The sequence below is a fragment of the Echinops telfairi genome, unplaced genomic scaffold, assembly GCF_000313985.2.
Source record: "Echinops telfairi isolate 266 unplaced genomic scaffold, ASM31398v2 ScPeMD7_14;HRSCAF=57, whole genome shotgun sequence".
Classification (NCBI taxonomy): domain Eukaryota; kingdom Metazoa; phylum Chordata; class Mammalia; order Afrosoricida; family Tenrecidae; genus Echinops; species Echinops telfairi.
The window spans coordinates 6,755,749-6,775,036 of NW_022103911.1; the positions used below are offsets into that span (position 1 = coordinate 6,755,749).

At 37.7% G+C, this 19,288-nt stretch overlaps 1 protein-coding gene across 2 annotated transcripts in view; it reads left to right on the plus strand.

The window, feature by feature from the left end:
• The window catches only part of ABHD18 (abhydrolase domain containing 18), a 54,844-nt gene that overhangs the window by 9,005 nt on the left and 26,551 nt on the right, over positions 1-19,288 (plus strand). For both annotated transcript variants that reach the window (XM_030884787.2, XM_004711849.2), the window contains exons 2-4: positions 13,528-13,636; positions 15,002-15,086; positions 17,200-17,300. In XM_030884787.2, the coding sequence (XP_030740647.1) occupies positions 13,545-13,636; positions 15,002-15,086; positions 17,200-17,300 (278 nt within the window). In that variant the 5' untranslated portion in view covers positions 13,528-13,544. The remainder of the gene's footprint in view (positions 1-13,527; positions 13,637-15,001; positions 15,087-17,199; positions 17,301-19,288) is intronic.

Genomic DNA, 19,288 nt, shown 5'->3' on the forward strand with positions numbered 1-19,288 from the left:
AGAGGAAAGATCTAGGAAGCAAAGCTATGGATAGAGGTATAAACACAGGTATACACTTAATTCTATTAATTCATAAAAATAGAGGTATTGGGGTGAAACGCAAATGTGTCGAAAAAAGCTGATAGTGCCCAGATATCAAAAGATACAGCATCTGGGGTCTCAAAGGTTGAAGTTAAACAACAGGGAATTCAACAGGGAAGCAAATAAGCCCACACAGAAGAAGTACACCAGTCTGTGTGATCGTGAGTTGTTGACAGGATCAGGTATCAGAAGATGCAAAGCAAACAGCTATATTGATATAAACACGGGGATTTGGAGTGGAAACCCAAAGCCCATCTGGATATCCCCCGACAGAAGGGTTATAAGGAAGGGATGACTCAACCAAGGTGCAGTATAGCACCAACTAAACACATCATTTCTCTAGTTCCTGAATGCTTCTTCCCTCCCAGCATCAGAGCAACACGCAAACCATCACAGTACAACAGGCTGACAAACAAATTCATGTACCATCCATCAAAGCTAGTGATGAAGAAACTGAAGAGTTCTACCAACGTTTTCGCTATGAGTTGGCATCAACTCGATGGCAGGGCTTTTTTTGAGAATAACATCTTCAATGTGAAAATGATTGGGCATGAATCAAGATGCATTGGTAATAATTGGCAGTTGGAAACAGGAAGGAACAGTAGTTGAAAAATTTGGTCTTGGTTATAGAAGCAAAACTGAAGTTTGCATGATAGAATTTTGGAAGAAACACAACTTGTTCATGATAAACACCATTTTTCAACAATACAAACATTGACTATATATGTGTACTTCTCCAGGTAAAATACACAGAAATCAAATTGACTATCTCGTTGGAAAGAGAATATGGAGAAACTCAGGATTTGCAGCTAAAACCAAGCCAGGAACAGACCATCACTTACATTACTTATATATAAATTCAAGTTAAAACTGAAGAAAATTAAACATATATACTCGAGTATAAGCCGACCTGAATATCAGCCAAGCCACCTAATTTTTACCACAAAAACTGCATTAAAAATATGCCGGAACGGGGGACAGACAACTGAAAAGTGGATGAAGGGAGACGTCGGACCGGGCAAGATATGACAAAATACCCATTTATAAACTATCAAGGGCTCATGCGGGAGGGGGGAGCGGGGAGGGAGGGGAAAAATGAGGACCTAATGTCGGGGGGTTTAAATGGAGAGAGGATGTTTTGAGAAACGATGTACAAATGCGCTTTACACAATTGATGTGTGTATGGATTGGGATAACAGTTGTATGAACCCCTAATAAAATGTTAAAAAAGAAAAAAAAATATGCCGGAAAACTCGGCTTATACACCAAGTATATACAGTATGTACACAAGAGCCAACATATAACCGTGAGTCTTATCACACCTGAATTTCAAGAACATTCCAAGAATAGATTTGCTACATTGAACACTAATGAAAAAAACAAACAAAACTGATCAGTTATGGGAGGACATCAATAACATCATTCATGAGGAAAGCAAAAGACAATTAAGCTTTTCATGAGAAACTAAACCCAGGGTTTTAATGAACTAGAACTTTGTGCTAATCTTTCTTATTTTGTATAATGAAACTCAGGGAGAAGATAATAGCTGTTTGTTTTTCATTAAAATTATTAAATATATCAGAACTGTCTGTTAGTCTTGGTAGACTAGAGAAACAAATCCAGGGAGACTCATGGGTATAGGAAAGAGCTTTATATACAAGAGCAGTTGAATATTGACAAAACATCCCAGCCCAGTCCAGATCAAGTCCGTAAGTCCAATATTAGCCCATATGTTCAATAACAATCTATAAAGTCCTCTTCAGATTCACAAAACATATGCAGTGATGCCAAATGCAGGACAATCACAGGCTAATGGGTGGGAAAATCTTGTGGATCCAGTGGCATTGTAAGCATCTCAGCACTGGCAGGGTCTCCACATGGCTTCTCCAGCTCCCAGGACTCTGGTTGCATCTGGGTAGGTCCGTGTGGCTTCTCCTCAGGGATGTCTTGCAGGGAGTGATCCTTGTCAGTAGAGAGTCACCAAGGGAGTTAGCAGAGGGAAAGTCTCCTGCCTCCAAGGAGGGACTACAGGAGTTCCCAGAATCCTCAGGAGAGGGCCACGCCCACACAGAGGCCCCATTGGCTATATCCCGATTGACAGGACAGACTCCACCACCATACTCTCAATCCTCAAATTGACACCAGATTATGTAACTACCACACTGTCCTAAGAGACAACTTGATTAGTACTATTACAAGATTTGTTTTTATCCTGTTATATAGAGACTTTAAACTTTAAAGTTGTTTATATGATATTTACTTGTTATAACATAGTTGTCAAGGCAACAAATAAAACTAAGTTCCAAAAAAATGTTTAGAAAGAAAAGATCAAAGTGGATGTCAGAAGAGACTCTAAAACTTGCTCTTAATTGTAAAGTAACTAAGACATATAGAATAGATGAAGAAAAGGGCAATTTTCAAAGACAAACATTATAATGAAATGTGCAAAAACCTATAGTTAGAAACCCCAAAAGGAAGAACATGCTCAGCATATCTTAAACTAAAAGAACTGAAAAAATTCAAGTCTTGAGCTGCAGTATTAAAAGATTCAGGCAAAATATTGAATGATACAGGAAGCATCAAAAGCAGATGGAAAGGGAACAAAACTCTATGTATCAAAAACAACAAGTCAACATTCCACCATCTCAGAAGGTAGCATTTGAGCAAAAAACAGTGGTACTGAAGGAAGAAGTTCAAGCAGCACTGATAGCATTAGCCAAAATCACAAGACCTATTGGTATTTAGAATGTTGAAAACAAGGATGTTACCTTTGAGGACTAAGTGGCATGTGCCACAGCCATGGTATTTTCTATATGGTTGAGTTAGTTTATTGTGCTATCCTGGCCGATAAACACATGTGGGGTTAATTTGAGGGGCATAGGGGTAAATGGCTCAATGAGCCTCGCATTTCTAGTTCTCGGGGCTCTTGCTTTCTGATGGTTGGACCAGGGTGCAGCTGCCTTAGCCAGTTCCCTGCTTCAGTTTGCAAGGCTCACTTCTTGCAAGACATTCCTGAGGAGAAGCCACATAAACCTACCCCGATATAGCCCTGGTTGCTGGAGCACCCATGTGGAGACCCCTGCCAGCGCTGAGATGCTTACACGTTCACTGATTTGACTTTCCTCCTGCAGTCGGCATCATTGCATGTGTTTTGTGAGATGGAGGAGGACTTTGTGAATTGGTGTTGGACATATGGATTAATGTTGGACTTGTGGACTTGGGCAGTACTGGGTTGGGATGTTTTCTTGATGTGCACTTACCCTTTATATAAAACTCTCTCGTACACATATGAGTTTCTGTGGATTTGTTTCTCTAAAGTAGCTAGACTAACACAATGGTTTAAAATCAGGTATCTCATATGCATGTGAAAGTTGGACGTTGAATAAGGAACACCAAAGAAGAATTTATGCCTTTAAATTGTCGCGTTTGTGAGGAATATTGAAAGTACTGTGGATTTCCAAAGGGATAAACAATTCTGTCTTGGAAGAAATACAGCCAGAGTGCTCCTTAGAGGCAAGGGTGACAAGATTTCATCTCACAAACTTTGGACAGGTCAAGAGAGACCAGCCTCTGGGGAAGAATATCATACTTGGTAAAGTAGGGGCAGGGAAAAAGAGGAAGGCTCTCAATGAGGTGAATTGACAAGTGGCTGCAAAAATGGGCTCAAGCTTAAGAACAATTGGGAAGATGGTGCAGGGCTGCAGAGTATTTTGTTCTGGTGTGCACAGGGTCGCTATGAGTTGGAACCTACTCAATGGCATCCAACAACAAGCTACTCAGTGGAAAGATGTGGCAGTCTGCTTCTGTAAAGATTACAGCCTTGAAAGCCTATTAGGTTAGTGGAGCCAGTGGAACAAGGGGATACTGCATGGTTTAAAGTCAGGACAGGTGTATATCGAGGTTGTATCCTCTCACTGTGCAATTAATAAGTGAAGTTGGAGGACCATATCTGCCCTGAGCTGGTTTCCCTATTGCCAGGAGGCAGGGGTCAAACATGTCTCCACATTCCACCATTCTTTACTTTCTTGAGTTATTCCTCCGTGGCACTCTACTTCTGTGCTCTGTTTGATCATTCATTGCAGTGGCTACGCAAAACTCACAGACAACACTCACAACTAAGGGAGTTAATTAGAGAAGTTAATAGGTTACCACAAGGCAGGATAAGTAAACAATAAGGGGACAGTCATTGGCAGTCAGTGTGCAACTGCCAAGCCTGGAATCCTGGTGGCACAGTGGGTTAAACATTAGGACTGCTAGCCCCAAACTCACCAGCCACAGAAGAAAGAGGCTGTCTGCTCCTGTAAAGATTTACAGTCTCAGAAGATTTGTGGAGCCATTCGACTCTGTCCTATAGGGTCATTAGGAGTTGTATTTGATTCCATGGAAGTGGGTTTGTTTTGTTTATTTATTTTTTGTTTGATATTCTGAATGTATCAGTCCACATATTCTACTCAAAGGATAAGAAATTGATTTCTTCCAGTATGGTGAACAGTTTCTAAAGTGTCCCCATAGTCCCTACATTTTTTACACTGTTCTGTAATTCCTACCTTTTGCAATGCATTGTTTGATTTCCTAACTGCTGCTTCTACAAGCATTGAGTTTGAATCCAAGTAAAATCAAATCCTTGACATCTTCAAACTTCTCTCCATTTATCATTTATATTAGGTTGTAATCCATACTGAAGGCTGCAATTCTTGATCTTCATCAGCAAGTGCTCAAAGTCCTCCTTACTTATAGCAGGCAAGATTGTGTCATCTGTACATTGCAGGTTGTTAATAGCTAGGTGAGGCGCTGGAGCAGAAAACTCACTCTGGTAATGTGTAGACTCCTGACCCAGAAAGCTTATGAGATAATGTGTGTTATTTAAAGCCACACTTTGCTGTAATTTGTTACATAGGGATAGATAATATACTTAGCTTCTACTGTTCCACTTCAGGGATTCTTGGAAAACTATCTTTGTTGCCAAGGAAAGGTAGGAGGGATAGAGGGAACGATACTAGATTGCTGATATTTGTACTTCAAATTCTTGTATTTAAAGGCTTTAGTGACACCTTCAAAGATTTAAGGTAACACAGCTGTCTTTTTTGAGCAGAATGATACTAGCTTTGTGTTTTAGTAGTCCCAGATTTAAGATATATTAGAATTTTTACTAATTGAATATATAACTGCTATTTAATGACTTGTGTATTTTATGTACATGTGTATTAAAATATACTTGTATGCTTATATGTAATGTCTCAATTCCTCAAAGACAAAAAAAGATCAAATTTATAAAAATATTTATCATAAAAGGCACTAATAGTGAAACAAAAAAAATATTTGACTTTCATCACAACTCAAAAAAGGTATTTGACTTAATTTACAGTACCACAAAGTTGTCAGAATGCAACTCAATCAGAAAGCATCAGTTTTTTCCCTTTAAAATTTTTATAAACACTCATAATTCAACAATTTAAGAAGGCAAACAAACTAGTATGGCTCACTAAATAGGTGGTGTTTAATTTAGAGAGAACACTAATTTTATATCTATCCTGACATCCTCTGGCTTCCATATTGTTACAAAGCAGGAGTCTATAGATAAACCTTCATGTGCCATTCTCAACCTATTCTGACCCTAACCATTCCTCCCACACTACTCTAAATCTATGCTGGGTTTATCACCACATAGATCATACTTAAAGTAAAGAGGCAACAAAAAAGAGGAAACTCCTCAAGAAAATGGATTGACACAGCAGCTGCATTGATGGGCTCAAATATAAGAAAACAATTGTGAGGCTAGTGCAGAACCAGGCGGTGTTTTGTTCTGTGTACATAGGGTCTCCGTGAATTGGAGCTGACTTGATGGCACCTAACAACAACATTAGGGAGCTTAACAGGTTACCACAAGTTAGGTTCAGCAAACAGCCATTGGTCTCCTCAGCCAGCCACCAAGTCTTTCTCTGGTTCTTTGTCTCTCAGCCATATGGTCCTTTGCCCTTTGCCTCCATGGGCCAGGAAGGCAGCCTGCCTGTCATTGTGTACCACAGTTCAGTAGTAGTCTCCAGCCAGATAAGGAGAAATTACTCCATAGTCCCGGTGCTCCTCCCCTGAGTCTCTGTGCCACAGTCTGTGAAGTATCTGGGCTCGGCAGCCTCCACCCCTTCAGACAGAGATCTTGAATGTGAATGTGCCCTTCCGAGGGGTTAGCGTTTCTCTCCTTTCTACTACTGCTTCAAAAAAGACTCATCCATCCAGACCACAGGCGGCACTGGGCGGTAACAAAAACGATGAATCCCTTCTATTAATGTTACACATGTTCTATTTGCAAAGTCCCACCCAATCATTTGGTGGCAGTTACAGAGGCTTGGGTAGAAGAGACACATTAAATTTCACTCTCCCACAGGCAGTTCTACTCAGGCTCATTATGAGGCAGAATCTTTGCAATGGCAATGGGTTTTTTTGTTGTGAGATATAGATAAGAATTTTCTTAACAGTACTGTTTCATAGTTGTCTTTACATTTGTGACATTGTGGTGATATTTGTGACATTGTTGGGTGCCATTGAATCAGTTCCAACTTAGAGCAACTCTATATACAACAGAATGAAACACCACCTGGTCCTGCATCTGTCTCACAGTTGTTCTGTTGGAGCCCACTGTTGCATGTACTGTGTTAGTCCATCTTGTCGAGGGTGACATACCTATAATTTGATTTTCTAGTTCAGTGGTGAGAACACTGCAGCCATGGGTAATAACTACCTGATTTTGTATGTCTGTGAGTTAAGAATGGTCTTTTCATTTGCATTCCATTTGATGATAGGGGACATTTACTTTTAACCGAAGTTAAGCTAAATGTCCAATTGCACTCCATCATTGTTTTAGTTTGAACTTCCTCAATATATATATATATACATATAGTAATTCCACTCCTCTCTTATTATCTAAATATCAACAATTTCAAGAATAATGGCAACGGCTCAGCAGTTACAGAAAACAGTAGTTACAAGAAGAGTTACAGTAGCTGTGAAATGGCCATACTTGGGTCAGTACAACATGGCTACACTCAGGCTAATAATACAATATGGTTACATTGTAAAGATGGCTACATCTAAATTGACTACTACATCATGGTTACATTGGGGTTCATTGTGGTGGGTTACTACACTACAAGAAACCAAAAGAGATATACATATGTGGAAGAAGATGGCTCAGAAAACCTAATACTATAAAAATGTTAATACTACTCCAAGTGATTGATATGTGTGTGTGTGTATGTGTGTGTGTGTGTGTGTATATATATATATAATGCAATTCCAATCCAGATTTGTTTCTTTTTTTTTAAATCATTTTATTGGGGGCTTGTACCTTTTTTTTTTTTTCCTAATTTTATTAGGGGCTCATACAATTCTTTTTTTTCCCATACAATTCTTATTACAATCCATACATACATCAATTGTGTAGAGCGCATTTATATATCCATTGCCTTCATCATTCTCAAAACATTTCCTCTCCACTTAAGCCCCTGGCTTTAGGTCCTCATTTTTCCCCTCCCTCCTTGCTTCCACCTCCCTCATGAGCCCTTGATAATTTATACATTATTATTTTGTCATATCTTGTGGGGGGCTTGTACATTTCTTATCACAATCCATACATACATTCATTGTGTCAAGTACATATGTACATTTGTTGCCATCATCATTCTCAAAACATTTGTCTTTGACTTGAGCCCTTAATATTGGCTTCTCATTTTAACCCCCTCCCAGATTCCTGTTTCATTCTTCAAAGAGTTGGAACAACTAATCACCAATTTTATGTGGAAAAGAAAGACACGGGATAAGCAAAGCACTACTAAAGAACAAAGTAGGAAGCCTCTCACATGGAATTGCCATATCACAAAACCTACAATGTAATCAAGACAGACTAATATTGCTACAATGGCATATATGTAGACCAATGGAACTGGATAGAGAACCCAGAAATGAACTTATTCACCTACAGATAACTGATTTTTTGGCAAAAGACCTAAAAACATTAAATAGGGAAGAGAATCACTTCAGAAATGGTGCTTGCAGAATTGGATTTCCATTTGCAGAGGATTGAAACAGGATCCATACTTCACTCTGTGTACAAAAATGAATTCAGGATAAAGTATAGACCTAAATGTAAACCTAGAATTATAAAGATAAATACATAAATAATAAGGAATACATGGCATAAACACACTACTAAACAGAATGAAAAATGCACAGCAGAAAACAAGAGGTGACTGGGACTTCTTAAAAGTAAGGCACATACATGAAAAGGTTTCACCAAAAGAGTGAAACGAGAGATCACAGACAGAACAAATTTTTGGCAATGACATCAGACAAGGGACTAAATCTCTACAACCTATGTGAACAAAACTGAAACACCTCGACAAGAAAAATATCAATAACCCAATTTAAAAATAGGCAGAGGACATGAGCAGTTTACCAAAGAAGACATTCAGGTGGCCAGAAAACATATGAAGAAGCTTATGATCAGTAGTCCTCAGAGAGATGCAAATTGTGGTAGTTACATAATTTCATGTCAAATTGATGATATATGAAAGTATAGAAGTAGAGTTTAGACTGTCAGTCAGGTTGCAGCCTGATGACCTTACTTGGAGGTGTGACCGAGGTATATAGCTCTCTGAAGGCCAGATCTCTCTGCCTTCACCTTTCTGCTTGCTGACCACCGTGCAAACTGCTGGAGCCCTGTGATGCATCCACCACCATTGGATCCACATGACTGCACCCACCAACCTGTGATTCCTGCATCCTGCATCATTGCACGTGGCTGCATGAGTCTGAAGAGAGACTTATGGACGAGTGTCAGAATTTTGGACTTGGGTTGCACTGGCCTGGGATGTTTTCTTGATATTTAATTATTTTTTGATTAAAGCTCACATATATGAGTACTATTGTATTTGCTTCTCTATTCAATCTAGCTTAACACACAAATCAAAACAATGATGATATGCCACCTCACCCAGTATTGAAAGCAAAATTTTTTGAAAAGCAGAAAACCAATGCTGTGGGACAGGGGATGGGGGAGTGGTGCAGAGCAATTGAAACCTTCATGCACTGTGGGTGGGACTGTAAAACTGTACAATCAGTGGAAAGCAGATAGCGCTTTTTCAGACATTTGGGAATATAAATACCATGTGACCCAGCAGTCCTTCTAATCTACTTAGAATATATAATGAAATAAAGAACATAGCAGGAGCAGATCTATGCAAACCCATATTCTTGGCAGCACTATTCACAATAGCAAGAAGATAGAAACATTTCTCAGCAAGGAATGTCAGTGAAAGCCTCAGTGAGATACCACTCCATTTCTCCTATGAAGCTTATTATCAGAAAATTGGAAAATGGCAATGTGGAGATAATAGAACCCTCATGCACTGCTGTTCGAATTGTAAATTGGTGTAACTGCTGGGCAAAACAGCATGGTAGCACCTCAGAAAGTTAAACATGGAATTGTCATGTGAAAACAAACTTTGAGGTGGTTCCTGATCTCTTCTAACTTCACAAAGGGGAATGGTAAAGATCTCCATTATCAGCATCACCTGCCCAGGGCCAGTATCTATGAGGTTGAGGGGAGATAAGGTTCCACCCACCAACTTTATCTATCCTGAAACCACCTGGCCCTCCTACAGCACTCTCTGCTTTTCAGATAGGCTTCATAATTCATTACAATGCCCATACACAACTCACAGACAATACTCACAATTACAGAGTTCTTATTTATTGGGCAAGTTAACAGAATACAATATTCAAACAAGACATCCACTTCTAATTGTGCCTGCAGGCAGGCCCTCGCTGGTCTTTGACTTTCGTGGGCCCATGCTGTGTTACAGTTCTTTGGGTCTGTGACTTCTTCATAAACTTCAGCCTGAAGGTGCTGAGCTTTATTTCTCCAGGCTGAGAATCCCACCATTCTGTCTCATGCTCAGGCTCTTGGTTCTGTTGCTGATGCCGCCCCTGTGGTGTCAAAGCTGTGGCTCCTAAGTTAAGGAGGTTCAATGTACAAGGATATCAGAGTACAAAACATACACTCCACTCCTGACTCTTCTCCCTCGCTAGTAGTGAAATCTCCATTTCCTGCTTCTGAGATGGTTCATTTTATGCCCAGGATGGCCACCTCAATTTATCCCGTTAGCAATCATTCAGTTGAATCCTGTAATCCTATCAGTATCTTTCTCCAGACTCTCTTATCCAGACCCATCGGGAAAAAAATCATTTGGTGAGGATTACAAAGACTGCCTAGATGAGTCATATTACATAATTCACTGCACTCCACCATATGATTCAGCAGCTTTACTCATAGGTAACCAACTATACCATCAGGGCTTCTAAGAAACTCCTAGGAGGAAGAAAAACCTTCCCAGCCAACCTGGCCAGTCCCCTTATTTATTATTCCCCTGCTGTACATGTCAGAATTGACTCCATGGCAGTGAGAGTGAGTTCTACACTGACTCTTAAAGCATTCACGTAAGAGATTCTTTGGAAAATTCCTCCAGCAAGAGGTTCTGGGAAATGTAGTCCCATGATAGTGTGTGGCCTCCCCACATGCTCTCTATCTCCACCTCTCCCTTGCCCTGTCTGATATATGCTGAGCAAATAATCTGAGAAACTGGACTATTAGAAGAACTCGTTGGAGATCTTATTAACAATCTGTGATATGCAGATGTCACTAGCTTGCTTCCTGAAAGTGAGGAGGACTTGAAGCACTTGATGAAGATCAAGGGCTGCAACCTTCACTGTGAAGTTCAACTCAGTGTAAAGAAAACAAAAATCCTCACAACTGGACCAGTAGACAGTATGATGATAAAAACAAAAATTGAAGTTGCCAAGGATTTCAACTTGCTTGGATCCACAATCAATGTTCATGGAAGAGTCGTCAAAGAAATTAAGTAACATGTTGCACATGATGAATCAGTTGCACTCTAAAGTGTTGAAAAGCAAGGATGTCACTTTGAGGACTAAGGTATACCTGCCATGGTATTTTCAGTCATCTCCTATGCCTGTGAAAATTGAACATTGAGTGAAGAAAACCGAACATGAAGCAATGCATTTCGATTGTGGGACTGGCAAAGACTATTGAAAGTCCCGTAGACTGCCAGAAGAACGAACAAATCTCTTGGAGGACATATAGCCAGAATGCTCATTGGAATCAAGGAGTCCACTTATTTTGGACATGCTATCAGCAGGTATCCCTAGAAACAAACATCATGCGTAGTAAAGAGGAAAAGCAGTGAAAAAGAAAAAAACCCTCATTGAGGTGGATTGACAAAGTAGCTGCAAATAGTAGGCTCGAACAGAATTACGAGGATGCAGCGACACCAAGTAGTGTTTTGTTCAGTTGTACACAGGGTAGCTTTAGGTAGGAAGCAACGCAGCAACAACAATTAGATATAAGTTCATTCCTTATTACCAGGAGCTGGTGGGAATAGGAGAAGGAGTTAAATATTTAAGCAGATGCTGAGTTTCTTTTAAGGATGATGAACATTTTAGAAGAAAATAGTGGTGGTGATTGTATAACCTTATAAATGTAATTAATATTACTGAATTGTATACACAAAAATGGTTAAATTGGCAAATGTTTTATTATCTTTTATCAAATTTATAAAAGAACCAAAACATAAAAGATAATTGAATAGTACATGGAAATAGGGTAGTGTGTAAAGTGGGTGATATTAAAAAATACCCCAAAAATCCATTTTCCCTGAACATTTTGAAATTCCTTCATACTTAATATTCTGTGACTGTATTGCCTAACAAGTAAATGCTATTCTTGGTCCTAGGGATTGTGAGGGGCAATATGAATGACTTGTTTTTACCTGCCCAGGCACAAAAACAATTTAAATTGCCCTCCCAGTTGATGGTGAGTTTGATTGTACACCTATGCAAATGAAGATCATTAAGTTAGACTTGTAATTTGTTGAAAAGCAAAAATATAAATTGTAAGTACTGGTTCCCAAACCAAGTCCACTGCCACTTAGTCAATTTTGACTCCTAGCAACTCCATATGACAGAATGCAGCAGGCAACCACATCTTCCTTCAGCAGAGTGTCTGGTAGGTTTGAACTGCCAACCTTATACTTACCAGCCCAATACTTAGCCCACATGGCACAAGGGCTCCTATGTACTTATTAAAACACATTGATAAAAATGCAAAAATTTTAAATCTGTTGTCTAAGATTAAAGCTTAGACTTGAATCAGATTTTGTGTTCAAATCAAAATTATAGCATTCTATGTGGAAAATATAGAAGTAGATCTCTAAAGTCTTTAGGAAGTTGTGGAAAAGGTACGTAAATGGTAGGTGAGTGATACCTCTGATGAACTCTTTCACCTTCCATTTACAGTAGTATAATTTATTAAAACATTTGGCATTGGATTGATTCAGGCTCATGGCAACCCTAGGTATATCAGAATAGATCTGTCTTCTCAGTGTCTGATTTTTTTGGACTTGAACCTCCAACTTTTTAATTAGAGCAAATTGCATCCCCAGTGTTTGTACCACTCAAAGAAACCTCCAGTACACTCAAAAAAACTCACTGCCATTGAGTTAATGCTGACTCAGCCACCCCCTGTGTGGGTTTCCAAGACTAATTGTTTACAGCAGTAGAAAGCCCAGTCTTTCTCCCATAAAGCTGCTTGCTGGTGATTTTGAACTGCTGACCATATGGATTGCACCCCAATGAGTAATCACTATACTGAATATCATATAATAGCAGAGAATCTTTGTGCCCTTTACCCGGGGTTGAATCTTAGCTCTGCCTCCCACTACCTGTGTGTGACTTTATAGGTGAATAAATCAACTATCTTTGTATCTCTCTTGTCAAATCTATAAAATTGACACAAAACACTCACTTTTATGAGAACGTGCATATTTAAAAGTAGTGCTTAGTATCTGGCATAAAACCTAGTATTGTATAGTAAAATCTGTAAGAGCTGGAACTCAACAACATTGCTTTGTTTTTAGGAGTCTCCGAAGTTTTCCATCTCTGGAAAAGTACAGTACAGTTTGACAGTATAGTCTTAACACATTTCTATCACTTGTTTTCATGAGAAATATTTGGATTTTCTTTTTCTGACAGGCTTCTACCTTACCCAGATTCTAGCATTCACAGGTTTTACTGTATAATACTTATATTAGTGTTAGCCACTCTTATTGTTGTTCAACAAATAATTGGGTACTTCCTGTCAGTCAACTGGGCAGAAGATAAAATCTTGCATTACAGCATCTAGTACATTGAGTATCCCTGAGGGCTCTGCTTCTTTTATTTTTTCATCTTAATTCTAATTTTCCCTATCTTATCTTACTCAGAAGGGATTAAATTCAAAGCTCACTGTCAATATTAAAGTAATCTGATATTTTCAGAAACTTGCAGTGTTGATAAAAATAAAATAATTTTAAAGCCATTTGAAATTATGTTTCATAGATGTTTGATGACTTCTAATGGGTGTGAGCAAGTTAGATGTTCTGTACCGGAGACTGCTTCTCACAAAGCTTTTTATCAGAGGATGGGGAAGGCCAGAAGATCTCAAAAGGTAAACCTTCTTTTCCCTGAATTTCTTTTGTCTGATTTTGTTCTAGTAAACGTTTAAAATTTTATTTCACTTATAACATCATTTACTCTCAAACTGAGAGATTTCCTGACAAATTAAGCATTAAATTATTTTTGTAAGATTATTTCCTGTTACTTTTCATAAGTTTTAGCAACAGAACTCCAAACTCACTGCCAAACTCAAATCTGACTCATAGCAACCTTGTAAGGACAGGGTAGAATTGACGCTGTGGGTTTCCGAGACTGTAATTTTTTTTTGTGTGTGTGAGACTGTAATTCTTTATGAGAGTAGAAAGCCTCATCTCTGACTATTTTTAAAATAATCCCATTTTTCAAACAAAAATTCAGAAATATCAACTAGATTTTTAACATCATAAGTTATTAAGCTGATTACAGTTTGTATGATTTCCAGAAACTACGTTTTTTCAGGTAGTAAGAATTTATAATGGCTGTAACACTGAGGAGCCCTGGTGGCCTAGTGTTTACAAGTTGAGCTATCATATGCAAAGCTAGCAGTATGAACTACTGGCTGCTCCATAGGAAAAAGATGGCTTCTACTTCCTTCAAGAGTTAGTGTCAAAAACCCAGGTGGGAGGGTGGAGGGAAGGTGGGGGAGAAAGGGGGAACAGATTACAAGGATCTACATATAACCTCCTCCCTGGGGGACAGACAGTGGAGAAGTGGGTGAAGGGAGACGTTGGACAGTGTAAGAGATGACAAAATAATAATAATTTATAAATTATCAAGGGTTCATGAGGGACGGGGCAGTGGGGAGGGAGAGGAAAAATGAGCTGATGCCAAAGGCTTAAGTGGAAAGCAAATGTTTTGAGAATGATGAGGGCAACGAATGTGCAGATGTGCTGGACACGATGTATGTATGTGTGGATCGTGATAAGAGTTCTATGAGCCCCCAATAAAAATGATTTTTTAAAAAGGGGAGGCAGTCATACCTTGTCCTATAGAGTTGCTATGAGTTGGAATCCACTTGGTAGCATTGAGTTTGGGTTTTTAAACACACACACACACACACACACACACACACACACACACAACTGAGACACACAGCAATACTCATGGGAAAATCTAGATTAAGATGATGAAGTTTCAGGATTGGTTTCTTAAATTTTGAGTGTTATATGTGTTCATTACTTTCTGATTAATTGTTATTTCCCATAATTCTCTGAGGTATACAATTGGGGTCAGGGGAGGCCTAAATTTATTTTCTGTAATGATTAAATTTTAACATGCCTTATAGACTAAATTCACTAATTTGGGTAATTTTTCTTCAGTTCAATAAATGAGTATAAAGATGTAACATTTTCTTTTGCTTCCTCCTTTCCCATGATAGACTATTTAAATTCAGAAAGATGATTGGAAATCGAGAAAAATGTCAGCATCTGGTTTCAAGTGATTATCCAGTCTACATTGATAAGGTATTCAAAAGAAAGAAACATAATTATGGGAATTCTGGTTAAATATAAATATATGTCAAAGATAGATCAAATATTAAGTAAAATAATAATAAACATTAAAACATGAACGTGGTATGGATTTTCCATTTAGCATTTAAAGATATCGATTTATACCCTAAGTAGATGCTTTATAGTAACTACATTCATGAATAGGGAAGCATCAAAAAGTGGAAAAATTCTATTATCTTTTAATTCCATTTATCCATGGACTTTTTTAAGAGTCCTCATATATTTGAGCAGAGAGATAGTATATTCCTAAATACAAGAAAGTATTTGGAGTTGGATCTTTTTGAACCTCGTTTTATATCTTTAGGCTCAAAACCAAACCAAAACATACCATTGTTGTGGAGTTAATTCTTAATCATAGTGACCCTAGAGGACAAAATAGAACTGCCCGGTAGGGCTGCCATGAATGTAAATCTTCAAAGTAGCAGATTGACATATCTTCCTATCATGGAGCAGCTGGGGGGTTTGAACTACTGACCTTTCAGTTAGCAGCCAATGTTTAACCCACTGTGCCACCAGACTTCTATTTTCAGGGGCAGGAAGACAGAGTGGGAGAATAACATAGAGCAAAGAAGAAATTATTTGAAAGACAAGATTTATTTGTCTAATAAAGGCTGGTGGAAACTACAAAACTATGGCCATAGTCATCCTTCAGATTTAGATCCAAACCCACTCCCCGAGGTCACCTGCCATCTTAACAATAGGCAGGCCTATAAGTGCACGTAGCACCAGTGAAGAATGCGCTCCTCAGAAAACCAACCATACATGATCAAAAGGCCACATTTGCCTAAAAGCAAAGTTCAAAAGTCAAGAAAGGGCCAGAAAATGGTGGACAGAAATGGGAAACCCTAGGAGGAGGCAATGGGAAGAGTGTCGTTACATCGTGGAGATTGCAACTAATACCAAAAAAATGTTTATAAGTTGCCTTATGAAAAATGAACTTTCCAAAAAAAAAACTAAAAAAAGAAAAAAAAAGAAAAATGAACTTTCACCCAAACCACAATTTTTTTAAGGAAAAAGGCAAGACTATCTCAGTCATCTATCAATAGGTATTATAAAGCTGCTATTACCAACATGACATGATGGTATTGGTTCAGAAATACACATAAAGGATAATAAAGCCGCATGTTAAAAATTAGTACATAATAAAATTCCCTTTTAGGTAATTTGCAAAAATGTGGATTATCCAATAATGGTATTGACACAACTAGCAAGTTAGCTTTAAAAAATTAAAAATTAGATGTATATACATCATCCACAGATGTGTTTGTTGCCAATTCTGGTAAATATACCAGATGTCTTATTTGGACTATTGATCTGAAATATTTCTTTTTAACTTTTTGTTGTGAATTTAGGGGTTTACTTTTCAGATAATCAATTTTTTATTCCAGATACTTAAAAACTTCCCAATAGCTTGCCCTGACCCCCTTTGAATTCTCTTTCCTTATTTTATTTATTTATTTATTTTTCTCTTTCCTTATTTTAAAGACATAACTAATTGAGAGAAAAGTAAGTATAATTGTTAGCAAATGCCCTTTCTATATACATAAATAACTCAGCTTTCTTTAGTTAATGTATTGATATGTAGCATTACATCAATGAGTTGCCTCATAGGGATCCATTCCAGCATATTAATGTCAACCTTTATTTGATTGTAGTAAATTATTCTTGTAATTTGTTCATACATTTTTCTTGTGATTATTTCTACATTGCATATTATTGAATTCTTCTATTTCAAGTTATTGTATCTCAATATATAAATGACAATTACTTATAGTTTATTTTCTCATCTAGACTGTAGTAAAGAATGTAGAGGAAAAAGAACTGTGTATAGGTAAAATCATGTGTTTATAAAGCAGTGAGGGAAAAAGGATTCATAGAGGTACTGAAAGATGTTTTTAATGAATATAACTTTTAAAAATAAAAACCTCTATTAAGTACCAATTAATAATATTTTTTAAAGAGGCTAATTTTCCCAAAAATGAAAGATAAAAGAAAGAAAAACATCTGTACTAGTTCAAGGAATCTTAACTTACATGCATACATCTTGATTTTGTTTTTCATTCAGATTGAAGAGCAGTCAGACTGTAAGATCCTAGACGGACATTTTGTTTCTCCCATGGCCCATTATGTGCCAGATATCATGCCAATTGAATCTGTTATTGCAAGGTATGGATATTTATTCAGACTGTTAATTAAAGTAGTAAGTTATTTGTGTTCATTAAAAAATATAATACCAGTGTAAGACATGATAAAATAATAATAATTTATAAATTACCAAGAATTCGTGAGGGAAAGGTGGGTGGGGAGGGAGGGGGAAAATGAGGAGCCAATACCAAGGGCTCAAGTAGAAAGAAAATGTTTTGAGAATGATGATGAAAACAAACGTACAAATGTGCTTGACACATGGATGGATGGATGGATTGTGATAAGAGTTGTACGAGCCCCCAATAAAATGATTTGAATGGATATATAATACCAGTACATTGTTATTTCATATTATTTTTTTAAAAAATAAACCCATTGTGCTGTCAAAAGTTGATTCTGACTCATAGCAGCACTACAGGACAGAATGTAACTGGATTCCCAAGGCTATAATGCAAATAGCTGGTGGGTCCAAACTACCAATCTTTATTTTAGCATTCAGGTATTTAACCTCTGCGCCAACAGAGCTGTTGTTTGCGTGTGTGAAAAATTCTTCTTGGGGGTATGACGGGGGAGATTGGAGGGAGATGAGGAGCTAGTAACAAGGATTACGTGACAGAAGAAAATGTTCTAAAACTGATTGTGATAGTGATTATAGAATTCTTCCTGATATGACTGAACTATTGAATTGTATGATATGTGAATTATGTTCCAATAAGACTGTTTGTTTAAAAAATCCAATCAAGAAGGGATTATTCTGTTATAGAAACATACCAAAACATTTTTAAAAATCATTTTATTGACCAAAAAAATGTTTTTTAATATTGCCAAAAGAAACAAGTAATTAAGGGGGAAAAAAGTGAACCTGACATCAGTAGGTAAATGTGGCATTATTTAAACTTATGTAACCATGCCATTTTATCTATGCAGTAGAGGAAAATTTACCCATTTCTCTTATTTTGTGCGTCACCTTTAGCTCACATCTTACCTCTCTTTAGATTTCACTGTTTTTTCTATTGTGTGGCCTTTTTTATTGTTGTTAATTGAAGTCTTTCTTTTCTTCCCACTCAGCTTTCTCTGCAATTGCCACTATAAAATATCAACCTGCTCTCACACCTATGAAAACAAACAAAAGTATAGAGCTAAATAAGATAAAAATTAAGTATTATTAGTTTGTTTTTTAAGCTATGAATGTTACATTTTTAAGAGTATAAATTGTCTCATTCTGTGTTCTGTCTGTATCTTTCTTTGCTACTATGGTATATTAGTAGCACTTTAGTAACACTTCCAGACACACCAACCTCACGGCTATTGAGTTGATTCTGAGTCCTAGTAAGCCTTCAGGACAGCCCCTGTGGGTTTCCAAGATTATAACTCTTTACAGAAATAAACAGCCCCATCTTTCCCCCAAGGAGGTTTCAAATGGTTGACCTTGTTAGCTCACTAGGGCTCCTTTAGAAACACTTAGGAACATTTAAAATATTTTCAATGATTATTGGGATGAAATATTTGGTTCTTAGACTCTAGAATCCAAGCCAAAATAATTATGCAGCTAAGGAAATACTATAATTGCAAGTTAAAATCTTGATTATTGAAAATTTAAGGAGCTAGCTGTCTTTTTTTTTTAATCGTTTTATTAGGTGCTCATGACTCTTATCACAATCCATACATATATCAATTGTGTAAAGCACATTTGTACATTCATTGCCCTCATCATTCTCAGAGCACCTGCTCCTCCACTTAAGCCCCTGGCATCAGGTCCTCATCCCCCCCCTTGTCTGCTCCCCCCTCTCTCATGAACCCTTGATAATTTATTATTTTGTCATATCTTACACTCTCCAACGTCTCCCTTCACCCACTTTTCTGTTGTCTGTCCCCCAGGGAGAAGGTTATATGTAGATCCTTATAATCGGTTCCCCCTTTCTACACCACCCTCCCTCCTCCCTCCCGGAATCGCCACTCTCACCACTGGTCCTGAAGGGATCATCCGTCCTGGATTCCCTGTTTCCAGT